This window comes from Plodia interpunctella, chromosome 18 (genome assembly GCF_027563975.2).
Source record: "Plodia interpunctella isolate USDA-ARS_2022_Savannah chromosome 18, ilPloInte3.2, whole genome shotgun sequence".
NCBI lineage: Eukaryota > Metazoa > Arthropoda > Insecta > Lepidoptera > Pyralidae > Plodia > Plodia interpunctella.
Genome location: NC_071311.1, coordinates 7742932 through 7768880, shown reverse-complemented (window position 1 = coordinate 7768880; position 25949 = coordinate 7742932). Strand labels below are relative to the sequence as shown.

Below are 25949 nucleotides of genomic sequence, written 5' to 3'. Positions count from 1 at the left end.
TTCATCATTGAATGAAAAATGTCACAAAACATCTATTCCTTGCAAATCAATAGTGCATTGTTTTCAAATACATTGTTGCTATTGCAATGATGATTATACACATGAAATCCGACCTCAGTGGCGCAGTGCTTGCCACTGAACCGAAAGGTCCCGGGTTCGAACCCCGGTCGGGTCATGATGGAAAATGATCTTTTTCTGATTGGCCCGGGTCTTGGATGTTTATCTATATATGTATTTGTTATAAAATATAGTATCGTTGAGTTTAACACAAGTCTCGAACTTACTTTGGGGCTAGCTCAATCTGTGTGATTTTTCCTTAATATATTTATTTATGAAAAAATGATAGAATCACAAATTCATATTTACTGTACTATTGGGGCAAAAACTTGCATACTGGTTGACAACTGCTCCGTTCAACTAGTTGGACCAACTGAATCTTTATTAGGGGCAGTTTCGTTCACTATTGTGTCACTCTTCTGGGAAAAACTAAAATCGTTGAAGAACGTCGACGCGCAAAGGAGAGTACTAACCGATTGATGTCCGTAGATAGCCATAAAAGCCTGTTATACTTTAGGCGACTTGAATAAAGAAATGACACCAATATTCTCAATAGCACACTCGATAAGAATGAAAATAAGGGCTAATAATTATAAGCACTTTAGTCATTGACTGTCCATCGATAATTTTAAATTTAAACTGAAAACAAAGTATAATCGCCAAAACCTTCAAACTCTGTTTTATTATGCATTCAAACTTCATTTTAATTGCTCTAACGAATGTAATTACGGCTATTATGCAGCCAAATAGTAAACGCAAGCACAACTGATTAAATATTTTAGATTTCGTGGTTGGAAAACTTTGGAAATTCGAAATTTTAATATTACCTTGAAACATGACCCACTCTTGTTCCGTGGCGACGACGGAGCACATTGTAGGTATTTACACTGACGTGTATTGACGTACGTCGAAACTTCAACGTCTGACGGTAACCCTCTTTGGGAATGCTGTTTTAGTACGTAGAAAAGTACCTATTTCTATTTATTCTCGCGAGGCAATAACACCAAAACCATTTTTGAAGGCGTCAGAAAATAAATGTTTATAAAATCTCGAAATACGGAGAGAAAGTTATATGACGTAACTTCTATTCCGATCGAACCAAAAATGAATATCCTTTATACCTTTTTTTCCATTATACACCTGAGAACTATATTGGGAATAGATATGATAACAATTGATTTCATAAAACAATTCGTTGAAAACGAACAAGCGCCGACATTTTTGATATTATGTAACATTTGCTGGAGACCTGGTAAGTACAATGAGTGAATTCTATAGTATTTCTCATAAAGCTACAAACACAGACCATTTAGGCTATAAACTACAGACATTTCGGAACAACCACTGCTGAGATGCCGAAAGAAATTAAACAGTGTTGACTAAAACATAGGTACAACACAATTCTCTCATACTATTGCTAGTTGACTAGAAGAGATTCCTTCATAGGATAAGTCCGTTACGAAAACGCCAGTCCCGACAATTTGTTGTCTTGAGATAATATGCCCAGAAGGCTGCAGCATTGCCACGCTGTATGACAATGCTGATTACCTGGGCAAGATTATACAAATCACCAGTCACTCTGGTCACCAGTCACTCTGGTCTCCAGTCACTCTGGTCACCAGTCACTCTGGTCACCAGTCACTCTGGTCACCAGTCACTCTGGTCACCAGTCTCTCTGGTCACCAGTCATTCTGGTCACCAGTCACTCTGGTCACCAGTCACTCTGGTCACCAGTCACTTATAATTTTTTTGGAGATGTCGTCAAATACATAAATAATCCTTGTTATGTGTACTTTTAACACGTTTTCTTTGTACAATAAAGAAATAACAATGTTCTTCTAGATCTACAGGTGACGCTGATGAAGAACCTCACTCGTTCTGGCTGCAGCTCGGCCTCGTTAGACACCAAGTCCAAGTACCACGACCACTACACGATGTTCCTACTCGACGCACATTGTCCTGGCTTCGATGACGTCATTGCATCTGTAAGCCACAACATTTTGGCGATTATACAATTTAAAAAAATATATATTTCAACATAACTCACATTTTACAGATTATAGATATCTGTACAAATATAGAGAGTCATCTGCGACACGCTTCATCAAATCTTTAAAGAAGAAAAACATCCGTAACAAAAGTAAAAAGGAAAAATAAAAATATTAGTCTATGAGTGAACTCCGAGACGAACCTAAAGTCAAAAGTCCTAATGTTAGCTACATTCCCGCGACGAGATCCTTTGAGTCAAGATTTCAGGAATTACAGTACAAATACTTTATTGCACAAATAGTATACTTACGCACATAAGTATATAATGTATCTATCACACATTGCAAGATGGTGATTTAGATACATTTCATACATACCATTATTATTTTCATACATACAATTTCATGACATATTACAATAGTTCTTTATTATCTAAGGTATTAATACGAAGTAGGTCAAGCGTTTTTTAACATTATAAGCAAATATAACAAGAAAAATATTTTGTCACTTGAAGTTTATACACATGTTTGTTGATTACTATTATGTAACATGTTATTGTAATTATATGTTTATGTAGACAGTATTTTGTTGAATGTTGACATGTTTTTGTTGATTGTGTAAGGCAAAACGCGCCTGTGGACTCTTGCATTCTAGCTGTCTTTATAACTAGACATAATAATTTGACGACATGAACGACGAAATTCAAACTAGACATAATTGGTATTTTTTTAGGCAATTTCTCGAAAACTCTTCGCTACTCCATACCGCTGGCTGATTCTCGACGACCGCCAACACGAGCTGCACCCGGACTGGCCCATGTATTCCGACAGCGACGTTGTGGTCGCACAGAGAACGGAGGATGGATACAAGATGACTGAGAGTAAGTTCAAAGCTACTACTACTATTTAAAATTGATTAATCAAAGAAAAACCGATAAAAACAATAATGGAAATATTAAAAATTGCAATTAACAACATACAAGAAAAAAAATTAAGTCGTATAGACGATCAAATCAGCATGGCTTTTCGGCTTGAATTTTCAGCTAGTACAAGTAAATTAGTGCTCTTCTGCGTTAATCCATCGACGTACACTCGTATCAACCCAGTGCGACTATGTTATTTACATCTCATAATCGAGTCGCTTCGCAGTGACACGCAACTAGCCAATCAAAGTGCGCCATTGTGACGCAACGACAACCACACCGCGCTGTGATTGGTTCACTGCGTCTCGCTTCGAATCGATCCGATAGTGAGAGGTGAAATACAAACCTGCACTTCTACATCAAATCACGACGGATCTATTTGGCCGGGCCCTGGATATTGGACATGAAAATAATTAATTTGTATTTTAGTTCACAAGCCTTCGAATTCATCTTCAATGGTTTACTATCCGAGAGGCTACTACAATGCTACCACAGCGACACTAGCCGACACCAGGCCATCTAGGACCCTGTTCAGGAGACGAAGAGACGTAATGGGAGCTCCTATCACTATGTCCAATGTCATACAGGACAGCAACTCCACGCAATATCATCTGCCGAGGGAGGATCGTCTGTGAGTATATTAGCACAGCCGACCGACCTATTTAATTCGAAATTCGCATACCACAGGGCAATCGTGGGGGCTGAGAGGTGCGAGGAGGAAGAATGCTCCTGTAAATCCATATGACGCGTCAGGAGCTAAATCAAGGGCTTGTAAAATAAAATTGATCAATACAGATACAGTATTACGTCTTTAAGTTTTTGTGACAACCCTTGGCTTGTAATATAATGAAAATATCTCAGAAGGCCTACAACGAGATACAGAAACATGTGGCTGTTATTGTCACCCATTCGCGTGCAACTATTTTTCAATGTCAATATATGGGTGGTTCGCAGAGCGTTTCGATCGCTGCGCTCGCGCTTTCATTACAATTTTTCAAATGTTAACAAAGACAAGAATGAATTTTACTATATGACTTTACATTAATTACTCTGTACTGAAGTCATGTCAATTTTATAAATGATTGATTTTGGAAATGATTCCTTCCTAATGATCGCGCAGCATGGAACTCCTTTTTGTGCATTTATAGTACCGAATTCCTTTTCCATATTGTAACAGTTACAACACAACCGATTATTGCACATTTATGTGCCTACAGTTACAAACATAAAAAAAAAATATATGCGCAAAAGGCCACTGAATCACCGTGAGCAATATCTATCAGGCAATCTTTTGGAGATATACAATAGATACATAAGAATTTGATCACAGGGAGCTCCAATATGACGTAGTGGCTAAAGTATGCTGGGTGAACGTGAAGATAGCTTTTGAGATGCTGAACGCCACTCCACGGTACATATTCAGCCACCGCTGGGGGTACAAGCAGCGCGGGGAGTGGGACGGCATGATCAATGATCTCCATACTGGTAACGCTGAGTTAGGTCAGTCAATTTTACTAAAATCTTCATTTCATTTTAACATCAATTTGTATATTTGTACTCATGTTTATGGCAAATAAATATTTTCTTTCTTTGTTTATTAAATTTTATAAACTATGGACGCTTTGTAATCAATTTCGGGAATATATTAAATAAATAGACATATATTAAAAGACAAATCACACAGATTGAGCTAGCTCAATCTGTTTGGGGCTAGCCCCAAAGTAAGTTCTAGACTTGTGTTATGGAATACTAGCTCAACGATACTATATTTTATAACAAAGATATTACATAAACATCCAACTCGGATCAATCAGAAAAAGATCATTTTCCATCATGACTCGACCGAGCATCGAACCTCTGTTCGGAGGCAAGCATTTCACCACAGCGCCACCGAGGTCGGATTGTTTAAATAATAGTAATAACTGCATTAAAAACTATTCCAAACGACGGATACCGGAAAAGAGGATGATCGAAGTCAAGATGGTCGGATGACTTAAAGGCATTTGACAAGAATTGGTGAGAAAATAACAGAGAGGTACCTGTACCTATGCGTGGAAGAAATTGGTGGACACTTCAGATGCGCAGTGGGACTTAAATCCCAAAAAATATACAAAAATACGTCATACTAGCTTTGGCCCGTGTGAATTTAAGACATCATTTTCATACAAACTTTCACCCCCCTTTTATAATCATTTGGGGGTTAATTTTTGATAAAAATGTAGCATATATTTGAACGGGCATTACTACATGCATACTTGAGTTGATACATTGCAAACAAAAAAACAAAAATACAAATATTTTCTTTTTATAGATAATTTAAAACTTACATTGGTAAATAGCCACATCGTTTCAGGTACAAATTGTCTAGTATCGGACCCACAACGCCTCTCAGTGATCACATACACGGACACTCTATCATCATTCCGAGTCCGCTTCATATTCCGACAGCCTCCTCTTTCTTACGTGTCCAACATCTTCTCCCTCCCCTTCTCGTCCAGCGTCTGGGTGGCGGTGGCCGTGTGCGCGGCCATAGCGACCGCAGCCTTCTATGTGACTAGTAAATGGGAGGCGAAAGGGGGAACAGTGAGTAGAAAAACTAATTTTAAATCTTAAGACCAAATATATATGGTCCAATTTACAAAAAGATATTTCGGATCGGAGCAGAGTTTTCTTGCGCAGGCGGGCGAGGAATGACCCTTTAGTGAAATAGGATAAAGAAGGCATGGGTATAAAATAAACTTAAGCTGCTTATTGGATAAAAACCACCAAAAGCTGGTTGGGTGAATTTCACGCGCGTTTTGAACTCCGCCGCGGGATGTCATTGGTCCTAATTAAATTGTAGGTACCATACACACACAGTAATCAATTTAATTATCCTATTTTATAAATAAGTAAAGTGCTAGTACAATGTTATTTAATTAAAAAAATATATGTTATTAAAAATGTCGGACACAAATGAAATGCTACACGCCGCGTGCAAACGCTCGTGCAATTCACCCGGTTATAGCTTTTGGTGGATTTTTGTCTAAACTTCAGTGATTGTAATTGACTAATGCTTCTACAGCTGACATAAATTTTGCTTTTTTACGAAAGAATTACGGTTTTGTTATCGAAATAATATGCCTCTGCTGTCTCTCTCTGGAACCATAATCTATACTTATAATAAAACTGTAACTGGACTGACTGTTTGTACATAGGAGATATTTACGAAAAATAAATAGGAGAGGACTATTTAGGGTCAATAGAAGCCAAAATATATTTTTTTTAATTTTTGTCTGTCTGTATGTTTGTACGCGCATCACACAAAATCTACTGAACGGATCTGCATGAAATTCGGCTCAGAGATAGAATGTGGCCTGGTTTAAAATATAGGCTACTTTTTATCCCGAAATTCTATCCAGGAAGGGAAGAAATAGGGAGTAGAAGTTAGTATGAAACTTTTGTTATTTTTGAAGTGAAACATGTACAATTTTAGATTTAAGTTCATCTTTAGGTTGTAGTTTCAAATACAAGTTTGTAATTATTTATTGTATAAGTATTAATTTCGAAAATTTTACTTGAAATTTCTATAAAAAAAATACGGATAATTAGTTTTACTACCTCATAATAGATGGCGCCACATCTGAACTCATAAAATTTAAAATAAAATTGTCAAATATATAATAATTATAGTTCCCATGAAATATTTTTTTTTTAAATTTACGCGGGCGAACCTGCGGGCAAAAGCTAATAAGTAAATACTATCACAGAATGTGTTTTAAATTGTAACAAGTTAATTTCTAGAGTCCGACTCAACTGGATGGCAGTATGGGCGACGCGTTACTACTGACCATGAGTGCCGTGAGCCAGCAAGGATGTGTGTTGGAGCCTAGGAGGGTGTCAGGTAAATATATACGCACTATGAAATTATATTAATACACATTCTATTGAGTTTTCTGTCGGCTACCACGATTCAAACTACACAATGTTCATTATTCGTAGTTTTTATGAGAGCAATGTATCCAGCCAGCTATGTATGCCGAATCCGTAATAAGTTTGCCGATGGTGTATAGTCGGCATTATATATATTTTTAATGGAAGAAATTAACCTTCACCTTTTAATTTCGAGGTGGTGATGTTGATTTTGGTTTTTATCTTTTCTTGCGAAATGCGCCGAGCGTGTCACACTACACGCCAAGCTTGTTTTCCCTCAGGACTCAAACGCTCTTTTCCAGGTCGCATAATGCTGTGGATATTCTTCGCTGCGCTAATGGCACTGTACGCGGCATATTCAGCCAATATCGTGGTGCTTCTGCAGGCTCCGTCCAAGTCCATCAGAACTCTGGCCCAACTGGCCAACTCCAAGCTAACTATAGCGGCAAATGATGTGGATTATAACCACTTTGTTTTCAAGGTAAGGTGTTTATGATACTGCTGCGTCAACGGAATGTGAACGCTAGTTCAGCGCAATAAGAATCGATTTTGTTTGACAGTAAATCTCCTGTAGTTTATACTGATTTTTGATTTCTTCTTCCATAATTCTTTTTCCATAAAACGCTTGAAATCTTTCCATGTAATACATACTCTTCTGTTTACAAAGTATATTTTTAAAGTCTAGTGTTTGATATTACAATCTCTCGTTCTAGCTGTACCCGGACCCAGTGCGTGTGGCGATATCCAAACGACTGGAACCAGAGAAGGGAAGAGGACAGTTCTACGATATCAAAGATGGCGTCGAAAGAATTCGACAGGTAAGTAGTGTGGCAGGACAAATTCCGCAAAAATTGGAAAAGGACTGGACCTAATGGAATGAATGGAGGTAGGTCTTTACACATTAGGACACATTATGGCTAAATAAATAATCTGTTGCTGTGGTGTGGTTGTGATGATAATATTGCAATTTTGCTTCAAAGATGAAGATAAGAAAGATCTTAACGTGTAATAAGGTGACAAGAATTGCCGCCGTAAGCAATATATTGTATAATTATGACATTTACAGCACGGGGCTAATCCAGATTACATATTTATAGTAGATTTTCACGATGGATTGCCTGACAAACGCATTTATCTTTTATTTTATTACAATTAAATATCATTTAATTTAGAATATGACGTGAAAAAGTGCCTGTGAAGACCTAATTTCTGAATAAATGATTTGATTTTGATTTTCGCTTAGGGAACTTCTGCCGGTGGTACACCTTAGGTTGATTTGGTGGAACTATGATTAAAAACTGTTCATAATAATTAACATATAAGATACAAGAAATCTAAATGCTTTTCCCCCAGGGCCTGTTCGCATTCCACTCGATAGTAGAACCAGTGTACCGTCAAATAGAGAAAACCTTTTTAGAGTATGAGAAATGTGACCTCGTGGAGGTAGACTACCTCAATGGATTCGAGCCACTGGTGCCTGTAAAGAAGGACTCTCCGTACCTGGAGCTTCTGAGGATAGTGTAAGTATTTTAAACCGAAACGAAGATAAAAATAAGTGTTATTTTTCTTCCAATTCTTCATAGCAAAGTTTGTGAGGATGTATGTTTGTTACTCTTTCACACTAAATTTACTGGACGGTTGTTATGACATTTAGTACACGGGTCATTTAGTAACTTGGAATAACACACATTTGGTACTTTTTATCTCACAAAGTTTGTATGAAAATCACGTTTCTATCAAATTCAGGCGGGCGTAAGCTAATAAATAATAAATTTTAGCTTATACTTATTCCAGATTTAAGCAAATCCGTGAATCCGGCATCCAATCAGCCGTAAACCGTCGGATGCAGATCCCCAAACCCCACTGCTCTGGGCAAGTAGCGGCGTTCAGCAGCGTGGGTATACTGGACCTCAAGCCAGTCATGTTGCTAATGGTATACGGAACTCTCTTGTCTGTGGGTATACTGTTTGTGGAGATCCTGTTTGGTAGACTGTGAGTACGTTATACTTCAATATAAATTAATCACAAAACCTCTTCCCGCGTCTGTCTGTTCTCGAATGAATTTAATGTATTTAGATGAGTTTATAGTTTTTTTGTCGTTAAGGTTGATTTATAGATTTGTCGAGTCTTAACATAGATCTCGAACGATTTTAATATATTTAGATGAGTCGATAAGGTTGATTTATGGAACTTCTGGTTTTTACGCCAGGCGTGTTATATATCAGCGAATGATTTCAGTATTTTTGTTACAGGATGAAAAGCGACAAACTGAAACATTTGAAGTCTAAATATTTGATAAAAAATACAAAAGTACCATTACTGAAGATTTAAACTGGTTACTGTAGGATTAGATTAAATTTAGGATTATAGTGATTAACACTATTATAGTGTACCTTAAAATGTCTTCACTAAATCTGTTGAAATAAAAACAGATTTTCGAACTCAATAATTTTATTGACCACCGTGTTAAACCTAAGCATAAATAAAATTAAATGAATATCCATCGGAATAGTACGAGGCCAAAACTGATCAAAATATACTTTTTAAATCAGATCAAGCCAGATTGATCAGTGCTTGTCTCTAAGGGATAACGCACACAACTTTTTTAAACGTTAATTGCGGCGCGCCTGTCATTTTTATCATATAAAATTTTTGCCCCGAGTGTGTAGTAGGTACGCCATGTATTTTTTCGTACACGCTAGGCGTAATTATTTTCATCGAAACATTGAGTCGTATTTTTTCGCAATAAAAGCGTAAAATGCGGTGTGCGTTAATCCTAAATGCTTACAAATTAAATTAATACAAACTGTGCTAACGATATTTTAAACACCTTGACAGATTTTAAAAAGCTACTTCAATAAATTACTACTCAAATTAAGGTATAGATGGAGAAATAGATTTTGAATATAACCTACGCATAGACATACATAATATGACCCTGATAAAGAAGCAGCGACTCACAAAAAGTTTATACTTTTCACACTGTAACACGGTCTGTATTTTTAAGTATAACTTACCCAAAAAAAAGCGTTAAATCAATTTATTTACCGGAGGACCAATGAAATCACTGGTTAAATTTAAAAAAATAATATCGAATAAACAATAGAATGTAAATTAGGATTTAAACCTTAAAATTGTAATTTAGACTGGGTCTTGTAATAAAAATATCACTTAAAGCCACATCTCCGCTACATAAAATTAATTTTATGTCACACTAAGCCTATTTTAATAGACTACAGTCGTCAGATAGGGTTTTGTCCTTAACAAGTTGGTTGAGATGGTCGACGAGGCCCTGAATGGACATCTCGCCGTGGACCTTGTTGTCTCGAGTGCGGACGTTCACTGTACCGGATTGCTTTTCACGTTCGCCCACCACTGGAAACGAAACATCAATTACATACTAATAAAAATTAATTCATTCATATAAGGTCAAAATAAATACGAGGCGTGTTTAAAGAAATCGTAAAAAAAAAAAGAAAAACTCTTATCCGAGCGTTTTCCTCACTTTTTCCTCAGCCGTTAAGCATCGGAGCCCAAAAAAAAAAAGAAAACGAAGGGTACGAATCGAGACAATCCCAGTTTCTGGGGAAAGTCAAGGAGAGTGCAGAAAGTTTCTTATCCCTCACTGGCAATGAATCATGTAAATAAATAACCTGCAATATTTTGAAACCAACAGGAAACATAATATGTCTCGTGATATTTGAACTAACTACGGACGAAAATATTTCAATATTTCGCTACAATAAAAAATCGTTTTGTATTTCTCAACAGATGCAAATTAATATCATAGGAAAAAGGAATAAATAGGAACTCTTTACGCATTATCTACTGGACCGATTATTATGAAATTTGGTACACAGGTAGAAAATAACCTGGAATAACACTATGGGATACTTCTTATCCCGAAATTCCCACGGGAGAGAAGCCCGGGGCGCAGCTAGTATATTATAAATCTGGACTTACCCAAAATATAGTTGAACTGCGCAAGTTGAGCATTCCTGACTTTTTTGTTGAGTGTGTCGCCCGCGTCCGTGTCCACTTCAGACATGAAGCCTGCTTCGAACAACTGCTTGTTCACCTGGAACAGGAATAAAAACATTTAATTTTTGTTATTATTTGTTATTCGAATTTTGAATTGAATTGAAAATTTTATTTCAGACTAAGTCCATATTGGATTAGTATGTAATACTTAAATCAATGTTAGTATAACAAATTATTCGTTTATTTTATTATCCATCCACGAGCTCCTCCGCGAACATACGCGATGCGCTGCAGCGCCACAGCAACCCCAGTTTTGGTTTTTATAAATGCGAAACTTTGGATGTTTGTAATTCAATCACGCTAAATCTTGCACGGATTTCGCTGAAATGGTACACCTGGTAGAATGTAAACTGGAATAACACACGAGGCTAGAGGTAGGTGGAGCGTTTTATCCCGAAACTTTTACTGTAGCTATGTCCCAGCTATTTTTATTGTAAAATTATCTTTCTTCCGTATTTCGTATACTATTTGAATCTGTGTTGACAATTTTGTGGAAACACGCCACGATATATTAAACCCGCTTGACGTATATAACGCTATATGATTTCGTCGATGACCCCGGTCCCCCGGTCTGTTCTTATTATTTTATTTAATGTTTATAAATTTATCACGCCACCCTCTTGCCTCGCTAGCTTGATCGTAATGTTTACGCGTCAAAGCGTTCGAGCGGATTTTGAATTTCAAAATTTATGACAGTAGATCCAAATGTGCCAGCGCAGGCGAAATACATCGAAAGAGATTCCAAACAAAGCGTAGCTGCTTTACAAAGTCTTGTAATTCGGAAAGCTTTGAGCAATAATACTTTAACTATAGTTTAAATAACAGCATTTCATTTTAATATCCACACAAACATGTAATGAATGATTTACACACAATGTACAACTTGTAAATGGAAAACTACTTATCATATAGTCACACTTGGTCATAGCTCTAATAACTTCTTCTTCTATGCAGTGTGTTATTGATGGTGACAGATTTTACTCAGGTTGCATATGAATATGACGCAGTTTTCACAGCAGATGGTCTAACGTAAAATTTGGTATAAGTTTCATCTCGATACGTACTAAACGCGGGCGATGCCGCGTGCAAAAGCTAGTACGAGGGTCCCTCGGCACAAATTTAGCCAAAATGTGCGTCTATCGCTATAATGCATCCCAGGCCTTAGTATACACTCCTAGCGTGTGACACTCTAGGAATATTTATGATACTCTAGGATATTTTTCAACTACTGAAAGGACAAATTTGCAAAAAATAAATAATGCAAAAGTTAACGTGTGCGCTCTAGGAATGTCTGTTACACCGTTTTTCAGAGAAATTTGCTCACAAAACACAGCATATTACCTGTACAGCGTAGTCATCGAAGTTAGGCCCGACGGGTACAACGCACACCTGCCGCGGACTGAGCCAGAAGGGCCACTTGCCCGCGTACGACTCACTGAGAATCGCGATCATGCGCTCCACTGAGCCCAGAACCGCGCGGTGGATTATCACTGGCCGTTTCTTTTCACCGCTTTCGCTGTGAAACAACACATTTATTTATTAATTCATAAGCTTATCTATCTTTACAGTTCTCACCAATGCGATAGACAAACATCCCATTTCAATTATTATTATAACTTGTAATATAAATTCAAATTCAAATCATTTATTCAGAAATTAGACGTTCACAGGCACTTTTTCTCGTCAATCTTTATATTTATAGTTATTTCTCACAAGCTACAAACTACTGGCATTTCGGAACGACCACTGCTGAGAAGAAATGCCGAAAGAAACTCATTTGAACAGTGTTGGTCCCTATCATGTCAGATCGGCTTACCATTATTGTTTCTTACAATGTTTTTTTTTTCTTTCTAATAATATATAAAAGTACATAATGTACATAGTCAAAAGGTATATCAAAACAGGTTATGATTGTGATCCGAGTGCTGATTATAATATATATATATATATATATATATATATATATATATATATATATATATATATATATATATATATATATATATATATATATATATATATATATATATATATATATATATATATATATATATATATATATATATATATATATCGATGTGAAACACAATATATAAAGCTGTTCTTATGAATTCGCTCAGAGAACACGAAAACACGGCATTCTGGTTGAGGTTACGAATCGCGCGCGTCAGTGAGGCGTCAGTATATTTTACATCTACACCACAAGCAATTAAAAAAAAACTCGCTAAGGTGTACAAATAATTCAGCAAAAACACGATGGGCGTTGTGGACCGAACTCACGTCACGTAGCCCTTTTTTTATTTAAACTTTGTTGCACAATAAAGTTAACAATAGATAACTTTTCCTTCAAAGAGAAGATTTAAAGAGGTTTGGATGTTTTTTGTATGAAAAAGGTTGCAGGGTTCCTCACGCTGTTTTTCCATCACCACGAGTCAGATTTGAATACAAACTCATATGACAGGCAGGATTCGTAACTGGGACCTTTCGACCACAGGTACAAGCAAATATATTTTTATGTCCTTACCCAACATAACTAAGATTTACTCGTAATTGAGCTGGATTCCTACCACATTTAATGCTAATAGTAAATACATTTTCGTGTCCTTACCTAACATAACTAAGGTTGAATCCTACCACAAAAAATTGTAATAATAAAATAAAGTTATATAATTGTTTTCGTGAATTTACCCAACACAATAAGGACATATCATACCGCAAAAAATTTCAATAATGTAAATATAATGTTACACATTTTCGTGTCCTTACCTAACATAACTAAGGTTGAATCGTTCAGGCAGCTGGAAGTCCAGCTGTATGGTGGCGCACTGGTGCGATCTCCGCAAGGCGTCTTGTATGGTGATGTCGATCTTGGGGCCGTAGAAAGCTCCATCGCCTGGATTCAGTTGCCACGGCTTGCCGAAGCGATTTAGGGAATCTTTCAGATCCTAGAAAATGAAGTTCGCTCATATCTTATTATTGTCAATAGCTCAGGCTCGAAGTAACGTATCGCGATAAAACGTACGCCAGATTTTAAGTTAGACTGTTAATTATACAACTGTGAAAACCACATCCAATTCCATCCAGTAGTTTTCGCGTGATGCGCGAACAAACATACAGACAGAGGGACAGTCAGAAATTCTAAAATAAAAATGTTTTGCCTTATATTAGTTCCATAAAGGCTCCCCATAATTTTCTTTCATATCTCCTATATACAGACATAGCCCACTTACAATTTTATTATATGTATAGATTCCATTATAAAAATGAGTATATAGCGGGAACTAGGTGATTATGGTCGACCGGCACCGCAGGGAAGATCTCCAGCCGCCAGCGCAGCGCCGGCGCCGCACGCGGCGGACGGTGTCGTGTCGGAGCTTGTATTTATGCTTCCAATCGAAAACGCACTGTCTGCGCGGTCTAGGCTTGTTAGCTTCCGGTAGTGAGTCGACCGTCGTGCCATCTGTCCGTAGAGTCGTGGATCACTTGTGTGGCTTGTTATTCGTTTCGTTTGATCGGCTCTTTACATCTGCGGCGTTGTGCATGTGGCGTGGTAGATGTCGCCACGAGTACAAGGGTGCTAGTGCTACTTGTTTCAAATGAAATCTCATCACGTAGATCCGTGAGAGGGTGGTACTTAGAGGCTGTTGGAGAGTGAAATGACGACAATCGAAACAGCTCACCTTCTCGGCCTGGTCCCAGGTGGCGAGGTCCCCGAGGAACTTCTCCGGTCTAGTGGACAGCTTCAGCTGGAACGTGAACCCGAACGTGCTGTACACGTGCTCCAGGAACTCCAGGCACCCGATCTGATGGCAGATATTGTCCCAACTAATATTATAAACGCGAAAGTAAGTTTGTTACCTCTTCACGCATTATCTACTGGACCGACTGTTATGAAATTTAGTACACGCGTAGAAAATACCCTGGAATAATACATAGAGTACTTTTTATCTCGAAATTCCCACGAGAGCGAAGCCCCGGGGCGTTCATAAATTACACTATAACTTACCATTTCATGTTCAATATATTACGGGGTACAGAATATATGCGCGTCAACTTGTTGGAACTACCGAATTAGGGTTAGACCGGTCAAACTCCAAAATCAGACATACGTAGACGATAACCAACCTTATGCCTTTCGCGATACAGCAGTCAATTTTAAGTGTAATTTCTAGAACTTTCTATCAAAGAATATATTCATAAATTACATTATATAACTTACCATTTCTTGTTCAATATGTTGCGGGGTACAGAATATATGCGCGTCATCTTGTTGGAACCTCCGGACTCGGGTTAGACCGGTCAGAGCCCCGCTCAATTCATTGCGGTGTAAAACACCAAAGTCGGCCATACGGAGAGGCAATTCCCGCCACGAACGGATCCGATTGTCAAACATTAAACTGTGAAAAATAAATAAGTTTTCAGACGACGAATATTTAAAGAATACTGGCTTCTGTCCGAGGCTTCGCCCGCGTTAATTACTTACGGGAATAGTACTATTTCTGAAATCAAAATGTACCCTATGTCCTACGTAGACTAATTTCATGTGTGCAAAACTTTAAGATCAGTCGAGTAGACAAAACATGAAGTTATTATAAATAAACTTACTATAGCATGTAGGAGCGAAGTAAAACTTTGAATCAGTTGCTTGTTTACCCGTGCAGATAGTAAACTTCAATCAAAGGATAGCAATGGAAAGCCACTATTATTATTAGATGGAGTTGATTTTGTGTGCTATACACTAATGCTAACTATTATTATTAATACGAAAGTAAGTTTGTTTGTTTGTATGTAACCTCTTCACGCTCTATCTACTCAACCATTCTTCTTGAATTTTGCACACATGTAGTTCGAAGTAGAACAAAGGAAGAACCGTTCATTCCGGAAAAACTGTTGCGATGGGAAATCCATGCGCCGAAGCCGCGGGCAATAGTCACTAATATTATGTGTGTCAGTAATTTTGATTTTCATGCAATAACTCTCTCTCTCTCTCTCTGATCGCTCTCCCGGTTTCAACCGCCGTTCGGCGTTGAAGCCCAGGATTTGAAAAAAATAAAAAAAAAGCTAACCCTTACCAATGTCCCGGGCAGTTCATGGGTTTCAGTGCAAACGTCTCCTTTTCGACGTCGAACGAGAACATGTTGTCAGAATAATGCGCCCAGTGTCCCGAGGTCTGCCACAACTTAGCATTATACATGTTAGGGGACACCACTTCTTGGAAGCCGCGGATTCTAGAACAAAAAAAAATACTTTTCAAGTTTCGCGTTGCATAATTATATATTAAACGAAATAAAAAAGGTAGGTATGTGCGTTTAATACCTGTCGTGAAATATATTTTAAAAATATGTTAATCAATTATAATAGGTACCTTGTATAGCGCGGACGTTTCGCAACGTACTTTTTATACCACGGCCGTTTCGGGACGTACCTTTTATACCTCGGCCGTTGCGGGACGTACCTTTTATACCTCTACCGTTTCGAGGCGTACATTTTATACCTCGGACCTGTCGGGAAGTACCTTTTATACCACGAACATTCCAGGACGTATTAGAACGACCTGTGGTCACAGAGTTCAGTCGTGAGCAGTCAGACTTGACCGTTGAAATATATAATACTTTTTGTATTCTCATACGCTGATCCAATTACAACACATCATTTTTGATATATCGCTCGTTTATTGTTTAGTCGAAATATCACTGAAGCGTATTCTTGTATTTTGTAATTTCTCACTACGTTTGGATACTACCCAAGTGTCCCTGGATCACTGCGGACGAGAATACCGGTTTTGAGTATGACTGTAATCGAACTATGTTTTAACTTTGACAACATTACAAAATAATTATTACTACATTATATTTAAAACGTATTAAAATATTACCTTGTCGATGGAGTAGTCGGCACTTCTACGGACATTCTACTGTGTTTACCAAACGACACATCCTTTTCTTTCCATATTTCAGCTTAATTTTCTCCTTCGATCGTATATCGACAAGAACCTCTTGATCTTAATTTGATTGACTGACTGACTGATTGCTTGATTGCTTGATTGATTGAAAAATTACCTGTATTGTTCTCTGATGAAGTTGACGAGAGTATTGTAAATATGGGCGCCGCGCGGCTGGAAGAAACACGAGCCCGGGGACAACTCGTGGAAGAAATACAGCTCTTGTTCCTGCGACAATAAACATAAATGATTTGGGTAAAGTTGGCGTCAATTACATTTTAAAAAACCTTTTATATCCTATTATACCGAGTGACTTTTTACACATTGGCAATATTTTGTCTATACGCTCAGTCCATGATTCTGAACATCTTTTTGTATGGGAATAACTCCGAAATCGCGAAAAAAAACAACTGTTCTATACAAATTTAAATAGCTAAGTTGTGGAAAACATATGGATCTACTGATTTTTTTTTTTCGATTTCATGAAGATAAAAATGCCAATGTATAAAATCACCCTGTATAGCAAAAAACTAATTGCAAAAAGGTTGTCTAAAACTTTCAGCTTATTTTCAACTTATACCAATGTATGTAAAGAATATGAATATATATATATATATTCATATTCTTTGCTGAAAGTTTTTAGATAACTAACAATGAAAAAAATAATTTTAAACTTTCACCTGTTTGGTTAATAGACAAATTCCATACCAATTGAAAGTATGAAATTTATAGAGTTACGCTTTGGGGTTTAGCCGTAATATATACGAAATAACGTGGCGTATGGTGCCGCCCTAAAATAGGACAAAGGGACAAAGCCTAGGCAGCTGATGGGCATAGCATTCCCAAGGAGGGTTCACGTAACACCGGCGATCTGTAAAATCATAGCTGAATCTTCAAAATTCAAGGTTGTTTTTTTACGCTGTCCCCGGGATTCGCGGAGTCACAAGCACGAACGCAACCGGGTACACGCGAAAATGAGTGGGGACTTCGACTTGCAGCACCTATAGTTTACGACAACATCCTACAAAAAGTGTTTTTGTAGGATAGTACCATCACAGACTACTTTCTAAAAGGTTGAAAATATATCTTTGTTGTATGTAATTTTTAATTTTGTAACGGTATCCTCGGGAGACTAGCGTTGTGGTTCTCATCTCAAGACTATACCGAGGGGAGACATTTTTGGTATACATAAAATGGCCGGGTTGAATATCTATATACTATTATTATAAAGAGGTAAGCGTTTGTGAGTTTGTATTTTTGAGGCGGGTAATCGAAGAAACTACCGAACCGATTTCAAAAATTATTTCACCATTAGAAAGGTACATTATCCAAGATTGCTATAGGCTATATTTTATCTCAAAATTCCCACATCTACTCCTGTATAATTAGATATAATATTGTTATAGTAAATAAACATTTTTTCTTTCTTTCACACAAAATATTGTTATCACGATTTATCAAATGCTGAAAATGAGGGGTACTCCGACTTATCTCTAGTGTTATTATGTATACTGTCGAGATAAGCACCACTTACCCTGCCAATCTTTCTGTGGTCCCGCTTAGCGGCCTCCTCCTGAATCGTCTCCCACTCCTTCAACTGCTTGGGCTCCGGGAACGACACCCCGTACACCCGCTGGAGACTTTCCGCTTCCGCTTTACCCTCCCAGTAAGTTGCCGAGTTCTATACGAACACACAGAAACATATACGTAACATAACTATTATATAGCGTTTCTTGAAGGGAAAACTTCTTTAGCGGCGTTGTGCACTTTTTGTGATGGGTGAAAAATGTTTAACTCGCGTCAGGACACGTGACCCTGATCGAAAATTCGTAAGACGTCAAAAGTGCACAACGTTATATATTCAAGTTTTCACTTCTGCCGGCACTCCCGGAGTGCAACACGTTTTTTTTTTTTTTGTTTAAGACGAATAATCTCGGAAACTACCGAACCGATTTCAAAAATTCTTTCACCATTACAAGTGTACATTATCCAAGATTGCTATAGGCTATATTTTATCTCAAAATTCTCACGGGAGCGAAGCCCCGGGCGACATCTAGTGTAACATAATAACACATAGAAACATATATGTAAACATTGTTGTAACTCGTAAGAGATTCACACACGCACACCACATGGAGGTCTGGTTTATCCTGCCGCCGACTGTACTTAAAACTCGCTAAGATGAAAGATATAATAAGTATATGTATTAAATGAATTATATTAGAATAGCGAAAACGACTACGCAAAATTTCATCATAATCGGTAGAGCGACATTTTTTGTAATAAACATAAAAATCTTTATAATATTTAATGTTTACTTGTCACTTTTGGATAACTGACAACTGGATATTATACAAGGTGAACTCAGGGCTGGCTTTTCAGGAGTTTAATAAACGTATTGGAGATAAAAATTTTCAAAATCTATATTTATTTTTTTTCTAACAAAAAAAATCCTTTGCCCAGCAGTGGGACACAACACCTACAGGCTAGATTAAAAAAAAAAAAAAAAAACAACAAAATAATATTATCAAATGATGACATTTAGTATCATACGTGTCTACAACACATATCAAATTAGGTTACATAGTAACAAATTACCTTAGTGACTTTAACAGCCCTGACTTTGCCGGTGTGCCTCACATGCGGGCCTCTACACAGATCTATGAGTGGTCCACATCTATACACCGTGGTGGTTGGAGTGTTCACTTTCTCGTTCAGAATCCGTACCTAGGACAAAAATAAAGAATGCTCACTAACACCCCCGCTTGATGAACGAAAGGTCTCAGGTTCGAATACTACTCATTCCATATGAGTTTGTATACCAGTCTGACTTATATAATAGTAGTTTTCATAGGCCACCACTTGCAAGGAAACCTGCACACTTGCGGACAGTTTAGTTCCCTAGTGTGTATGCGACTACCTGACGCTAGATGGCGGTAAGTAGTCGTAAAGTCATGTCAGATGCCTTTAGGCGACTTGAATAAAATCGGACACCAGTTTTAGAAATAATACATTCGATATGATGATAACTATGCTATAACAAGTTTATTTGATAGACAAATTAAAAAAACCCCGACTTTCAATATTCATTTCGCTACAACTTTTGAAAGGCTGAAAAGATTTTCATGAAACATGGCTAAGAACACTCGGGATAAAATTATATGACATAAAAAACGAACGAAAATATTTTCATCCGTTCGGGAGCTACGATGACACACACAGAGATACACAGACAGACACGTTAAACTTATAACACACCTCTTTTTGTGTCGGGGGTTAAAAAAAAGAGTAAAGAATGAAAGAAGACCTCATAATAAATATTATACACTTGAAAAATTACCTTGAAGGGATTGTAGTCAAACATCTCGAGCAGTTGTTCCTTGGTCAACTCCAGACGTTCAAACGGCTGCTTCTCCTTTGCTATCTTCTTTATCAGCCCTTCCAGCACGTGGAAGTCCGTTGAGGATATCTACAAGTCATTTAATATGTTACACTCTAGACACAAGATTGACCTAAAATCTATTGTGATTACAAAAAACAAACGTTATTTAGTTACATGACACACACACAGGGCATTTATGTCACCCTGGTAACCTGGACTTAATCTCGTTTCATTAAACAAGCGCCAGACAAGGAAAGCGCTGTGTTTTTTCTCTTTCTTACTCTTTTGTCAGGGATCGTTCGACGCGGTTCGTGGAGGACGAACAGAATTATGGAATTAACTGATTCAACAAAATCAAAATAAAATTTCTCTTTGATCGGAGAGGTTAGTGGGGGTTTGCATTTCACTTCTCACCATCGAATCGATTCAATGTGAGACGCAGCGAACCAATCACATTGTAGTGTGATTGTCGTTGCCTCACAATGACGTAATGTGATTGGTTCGCTACGTCTCATTTCGAATAGATTCGATGGTGAGAAGTGAAATGCACCGACTTCTATCAAGTCAAGGTCAAGTCGACGACCTCGGTGGCGCAGTGGTAAAGTGGTTGCCTCTGAACCGAGAGGTCCCGGGTTCGAACCCCGGTCGGGTCATGATGGAAAATGATTTTTTTCTGATTGGCCCGGGTCTTGGAAGTTTATCTATATATGTATATGTTATAAAATATAGTATCGTTAAATTAGTATCCCATAATACAAGTCTCGAACTTACTTTGGAGCTAGCTCAATCTGTGTGATTTGTCCTAATATTAAAAAAAAGTTTAAGAGTTGAATCGTAACGAAAACGCTTACATACCCCTTTATCAGGATAGAACATGTCGTAGTAGAACCCTTCTTCGATTGGTGGACCATAGCAAAGGCAGCCTCCGTACACCTGAGAACAATAGAAAAGGATAAAAATATCAGCAGTCACAAGGTAAATTGGGGAAGTGATTTTTTTACAATCAATTTGGTAATAGAAAACAGGTACTTCAAGTCTTATGAATTACAAGGCTGGTGTCAGAATATATTCAAGTCGCTAATGCGCTGATTTAATTATTACTGGCTGTTGTCCGCGGCTACGCACGAGCGTATTTATATATAATAAAACAATATATAGAATAAATATTACTCTTTTGAAGGTCTATAAATGAGTCTGCGATGGCATAATATATATCTATATTTTATGCCGGCAAACACCACGCAAAATGTTGCAGTTTCGACGTACATTGCTGGTTTTTCTTGCGGTAAACAAAAGCTCTCACACAAACTGCTCATAAATTCGCGTGGCAATTTTTTGGATGAGATTTTTTTTAGATCACGTGATCGCACCCACGAATTTTGAGTCTTCGCTTAAGGGTTACCAGGGGCTGTTAGCCAGTTACCTAGTTTACAACAATCGCCACACAAATGTTATCACGGTAGTCAGATTTCTACTCTCAGTTTGGGTGAAACACGCGTGAGTTTCATATCAAATAAAATACATTGTTTGTTTTCATTTAGTAAAGCCCATATCATCAGCGATCTAGATTAGGTTTCCACACTATAACCGAACCGGAAGCAACGTCAACGATGTCATATGTAATTGGATTAAGATACGTATTTACAAGAATAGTATTTTTGAGTAATGTTTTAAATTAATCAAAATAATCTGTTATCAAATATGCTATGTTATTATCGATGAAGTTATATATTTAATTGTTATATCTCTGGTATGTATTACGAATTAATCATAAAATTAATAGGTGTATCAAAAGTCGATTAGAACTAGCATTTGGCATATATTGTTAGACAAATTGAAAAAAAAAGAAAGATTTAAGTGATACTATGACAAAGAATTTGTTAAATATACGTAACGTCCTTGTCCCTTACGGGCAGACAAAGCTATTTACAATATTTTTACGACCTCGGTGGCGCAGTGGTAAAGTGCTTGCTTCTGAACCGAGAGGTCCCGGGTTCGATCCCCGATGGAAAAATCATCTTTATCTGATTGGCCCGAGTCTTGGATGTTTATCTATATGTATTTATTATAAAATATAGTATCGTTGAGTTAGTATCCCATAACACAAGTCTCGAACTTACTTTGGGGCTAGCTCAATCTGGGTGACTGGTCCTAATATATGTATAACATAATTATACGACACAAATACGCAATTTACACCAAATACTACGCTGTATTATTAAAAGTTGGGTAAAACCCAATAAATTATACACATAAACTCAGGAATCACAATATCTATTAGTGAAAACCGTACAAAAATCCGTCTGATAGTTTTTTAGTTCATATATATAATCAGACAAATAGACACGACAGAGGTATACCTTTTTTAAAATATATAATAGGATAAAAAACAAACCCATAAAGAAGTTTAAACTATACTGCAAATTAAACTAAATAATCAGAAGTGCTTACCCTTTCCAAAGCTTCTCCAAGCATATGCGCAGAGGAATGCCAGAAGACAGCCTGAGCGTCCGTGTTGTCCCAGCGCAGGAGCTCCAACCTGCAGTCTCCCTCCAGCGGCCGGTCCAAGTCCCAGAGCTCGTTGTTGACTCGTGCGATGATGGTGGAATCCGCTAGGCCCTGGCTGAATGGGTTACTCGCATAAGTGATATATCTTTTTTATATCAAACTAGATATTGCCCGGGGCTTCGCTCCCGTGAGAATTTTGAGATTAAATATAGCCTATAGCAATCTTGTTTAATATACCTTTCGGATTTTACGTTAGTTTCGGAGATTACCCGCCTCAAACATACAAACTCACAAACGCCTACCTCTTTATAATAATAATATAATATACATATGTTACTGGAAATGTGTGAAATTTAGGAATTGTATATAGATTAAATGTTTCAAATTTTCTTTCTTCAATTTTTGTTGTGTATTTTTTATTTATGTACACAATTATCTCTCATCTCACTGTGTGCCTGGTTTCTTCCTTAGCCGTTGAGCGTCGGAGCCCAATGGTCTGATTTCCTACTTTTTCGTCTCCACTTCACATGATCTCCAGCATCTCTGGTCATCATACAGACCGTACTAATGTATTAATGTACTCAACATAGCAGTGTAAATATAAAAATCTCAAATATTTAAAATTTGGTTTTAATTACTATTTCAACAACATCTGTCACAAGTTTATTGTTATGATTTAAAGTAGTATCCAAAACTTGGCGTCTTGGATTTTAAGAAATATACAATGCGTGACATGGTTTAGTACAGCTAGGCTTTGCATTATAAATATCTTTATAAAAGATCATTATTTTGATTGAGAAAAAAATTTCTAACAAGCAAGCTGTTAACACAAAATGATGCAGTCTCTTGAAATTGAAAGATATTGTATTATTTGTTAATATATTTGATACAGTCAGTAATTTTATTTATAATTAAAATTATAATTAAAACAGTCAGTATATTTAATACAGGGACACAGTTACATTTCAAGTGATAGATTACACAATCAAGTCGTAAAAACGGTATGAGATCAAACACAAACATTGATAACCATTGAGCTGTCTGTATTGGTATACTTACTATTGCCTCCAGAATTCGCTTGCGAGCACAAAAGAAGGCAATTGGTTATGGACAGTTTGTGTAAACATTTGAGTATTGTATTCAAAGCCAAGGACAGTACACTTCATTGGAAATAATTAGTTATTTTCTTTATTTACACTATTGTATGGAGAAGGCATTGGCAAACCACTCCATTAATAATGATGACCACGACCCTCAGCCATGAGGAATACAACAATGAAGAAGACACTATTGTAACATTCATTATTGTCCCAGTACCTTACCAAATCCCATTTTTAATGGGTTCATAGCATAATATATTTTCTTTCCACAACTGTCTATTTCGTACCATACATTCATTCAACTTTCAGGCTTTCATATCATTCCTAACATTCTCTGTCTTTTTACAGTCTTCCTTTTCTTCCCCATTGATCTACTTTCATATCATATGTAGACTATGGAAGATAACATAGATATCTTCCATAGTCTCAAAAAATTAAATTAAATTTTCCATAGTCATCAAAAAGTTGCCAAAGGTATGTTGTTGCAAATTCAATTAAAAATGCGAAAAATAATGTTTACTCTCTTGAAATATATTCTTGATTCTATATGTCCATTGTAGTCACTGCATCAATTGACAGATATAAGTTGTACTAGTACCATATAACCTTTTAAAGTGGAATCATATCTTATCATTCCTAAACATCTAGTTTGGCTCTATACAAACCAAGATTTTTCTACACTGTAAAGTTACAGATTGACTAGACATAAATTGATTTTGTGTTTTTATCTGAACATAAATTCGCGAATTTTGTCTCTGTCATATGAGCATTTTGATGGCTCAGCTTTATAAGATTCGAGCCCAGGATCAACTCTCCTATTTGTTGTCCACATAGTTCCTCCCGAACGTTTCGTAATGTTACTAACTATTCCCGGAATCTTCACATGCAACTAAAAAAATCCTGTGTCCATTTCCACTCTATCAACTATCTCCATATACAAAAATCACACAAATCAATTGCTCCATTTTGACATAAAGGTACAGACAAACAAACACACATTCACTTTTATAATATTAGTAAGTATAGGTTAATTAAAACTTACCTAATTCCTTTAGCCACCTCATAAGGAGTTGTCTTCCAAGCTTTGGCTTCCACCGTCTTCCCATCGGGCAGGGTGACCACGATGCTCACGTCAGGCTTTGCCGCTAGTTCCTCCACATATTGAGCCTTGTACTTGTCCCAGAGGTTGATCCTCTTCTGGATGAACTCGGGCCACGGGTTCAACTCCGAGACAGCTCCAGTGTCTTCAGACTTCTTCTTTTTCTCCTTCATCGCTTTGGTTTTAGACTGTAATGAAAATTGGCCAATTGTTTACTTGGCTTTGGCAATATTGTTAGCTTATTGAATGTAATAAAAATTGAAATTCCTCTATTGATAAATTACAATGTAGGTATGTTTTGATTTTGTCTATGCCCAAGTTTGAATTATTTTTTTCTTCTAAATCTTAAAACCTTTTGAAAGACAGTTAGAAAATTGCATCATTTATGCAAATATGCGTTCATGAAATATTAGCATAAATTTACTATTTAGTAAACAATGGGACATAACATATTCAGATAAATAAAAACTAAATCAATCATGATTCTAATCCATGTGGGATTAGAATCATGATTGATTATTGACATAATGAAAATTCAAACAAGAATAATACTGCATTTTTCACCAGAACATAGTAAGGTGTCTTTACAAATTCATAATTATTCAAACCACACAACGTTACGTTTCTTTATAAAACTGAATCACTGCTGACGAAACATTATTGAGGCCTACAAACCCATGTGGCATAGGTCTCCTTCAGGCGGACAACACAGCGCCCGCGAAGGCCAAATAACTTTAACATCACGTAAATATACACAGAAATTTATTTTTAATTAATAAATTGTTTAAAATCCTGCCTTTTCATTAATATTGAGATTCTGAATTTCTTCAGCGGCAGTGTCACCCATCGTGCTCGTGTACCTACTTTTTGACATTGATTGATTGACACAGACAGACGTGACACAAAACACAAAACTGACAGCTGACCAACGATAGTGTCTTTTACTTTATAACAAGCAAAGGCATTTAGTTACATGTGTTCATTCCAAAATTACAAAA

At 36.9% G+C, this 25949-nt stretch overlaps 2 protein-coding genes across 5 annotated transcripts; one reads left to right on the top strand and one right to left on the bottom strand.

Annotated features, from left to right (window-relative positions):
* Nucleotides 1-371: 371 nt before the first annotated feature.
* Nucleotides 372-9321, top strand: LOC128677453 (glutamate receptor 1). Of its 3 annotated transcripts, none has more exons than XM_053758316.2 (12): nt 372-1309; nt 1900-2042; nt 2779-2926; nt 3398-3599; nt 4299-4468; nt 5322-5551; nt 6752-6851; nt 7183-7361; nt 7594-7698; nt 8234-8400; nt 8675-8876; nt 9133-9321. In XM_053758316.2, exons 1-11 carry the CDS (start codon nt 1093-1095, stop codon nt 8874-8876), a joined length of 1863 nt encoding a protein of 620 aa, XP_053614291.1. In that variant the 5' UTR covers nt 372-1092; the 3' UTR covers nt 9133-9321. The 3 variants fall into 3 exon arrangements, with proteins under 3 accessions (XP_053614291.1, XP_053614290.1, XP_053614292.1); XM_053758315.2 differs by having other exon boundaries at nt 373-1309; nt 8675-8872; XM_053758317.2 differs by having other exon boundaries at nt 375-931; nt 8675-8872.
* Nucleotides 9314-25848, bottom strand: ThrRS (Threonyl-tRNA synthetase). Of its 2 annotated transcripts, none has more exons than XM_053758313.2 (15): nt 25748-25848; nt 24895-25139; nt 22696-22867; nt 21100-21177; nt 20203-20331; nt 19461-19589; nt 18397-18543; nt 16981-17090; nt 15994-16149; nt 15141-15318; nt 14602-14724; nt 13688-13866; nt 12263-12437; nt 10844-10958; nt 9314-10255 (listed from the first exon to the last, which is right to left on the bottom strand). In XM_053758313.2, exons 1-15 carry the CDS (start codon nt 25823-25825, stop codon nt 10101-10103), a joined length of 2169 nt encoding a protein of 722 aa, XP_053614288.1. In that variant the 5' UTR covers nt 25826-25848; the 3' UTR covers nt 9314-10100. The 2 variants fall into 2 exon arrangements, with proteins under 2 accessions (XP_053614288.1, XP_053614289.1); XM_053758314.1 differs by having other exon boundaries at nt 25627-25821.
* Between the last annotated feature and the right edge of the window lie 101 nt (nt 25849-25949).

What these genes read in the sequence shown, in the direction of transcription:
- LOC128677453 (XM_053758315.2), top strand. Translation starts at nt 1,093, where the DNA reads ATGTTTATAAAATCTCGAAATACGGAGAGAAAGTTATATGACGTAACT. An exon ending in CTGCCGAGGGAGGATCGTCT is followed by an intron (nt 3,600 to 4,298) that starts GTGAGTATATTA and finishes ATTTGATCACAG; the next exon opens with GGAGCTCCAATATGACGTAG. An exon ending in CTGGAGCTTCTGAGGATAGT is followed by an intron (nt 8,401 to 8,674) that starts GTAAGTATTTTA and finishes TACTTATTCCAG; the next exon opens with ATTTAAGCAAATCCGTGAAT.
- ThrRS (XM_053758313.2), bottom strand. Translation starts at nt 25,825, where the DNA reads ATGTCAAAAAGTAGGTACACGAGCACGATGGGTGACACTGCCGCTGAA. An exon ending in TGTTCTATCCTGATAAAGGG is followed by an intron (nt 20,332 to 21,099) that starts GTATGTAAGCGT and finishes AATGACTTGTAG; the next exon opens with ATATCCTCAACGGACTTCCA. An exon ending in TTCATCAGAGAACAATACAG is followed by an intron (nt 16,150 to 16,980) that starts GTAATTTTTCAA and finishes TTTTTGTTCTAG; the next exon opens with AATCCGCGGCTTCCAAGAAG.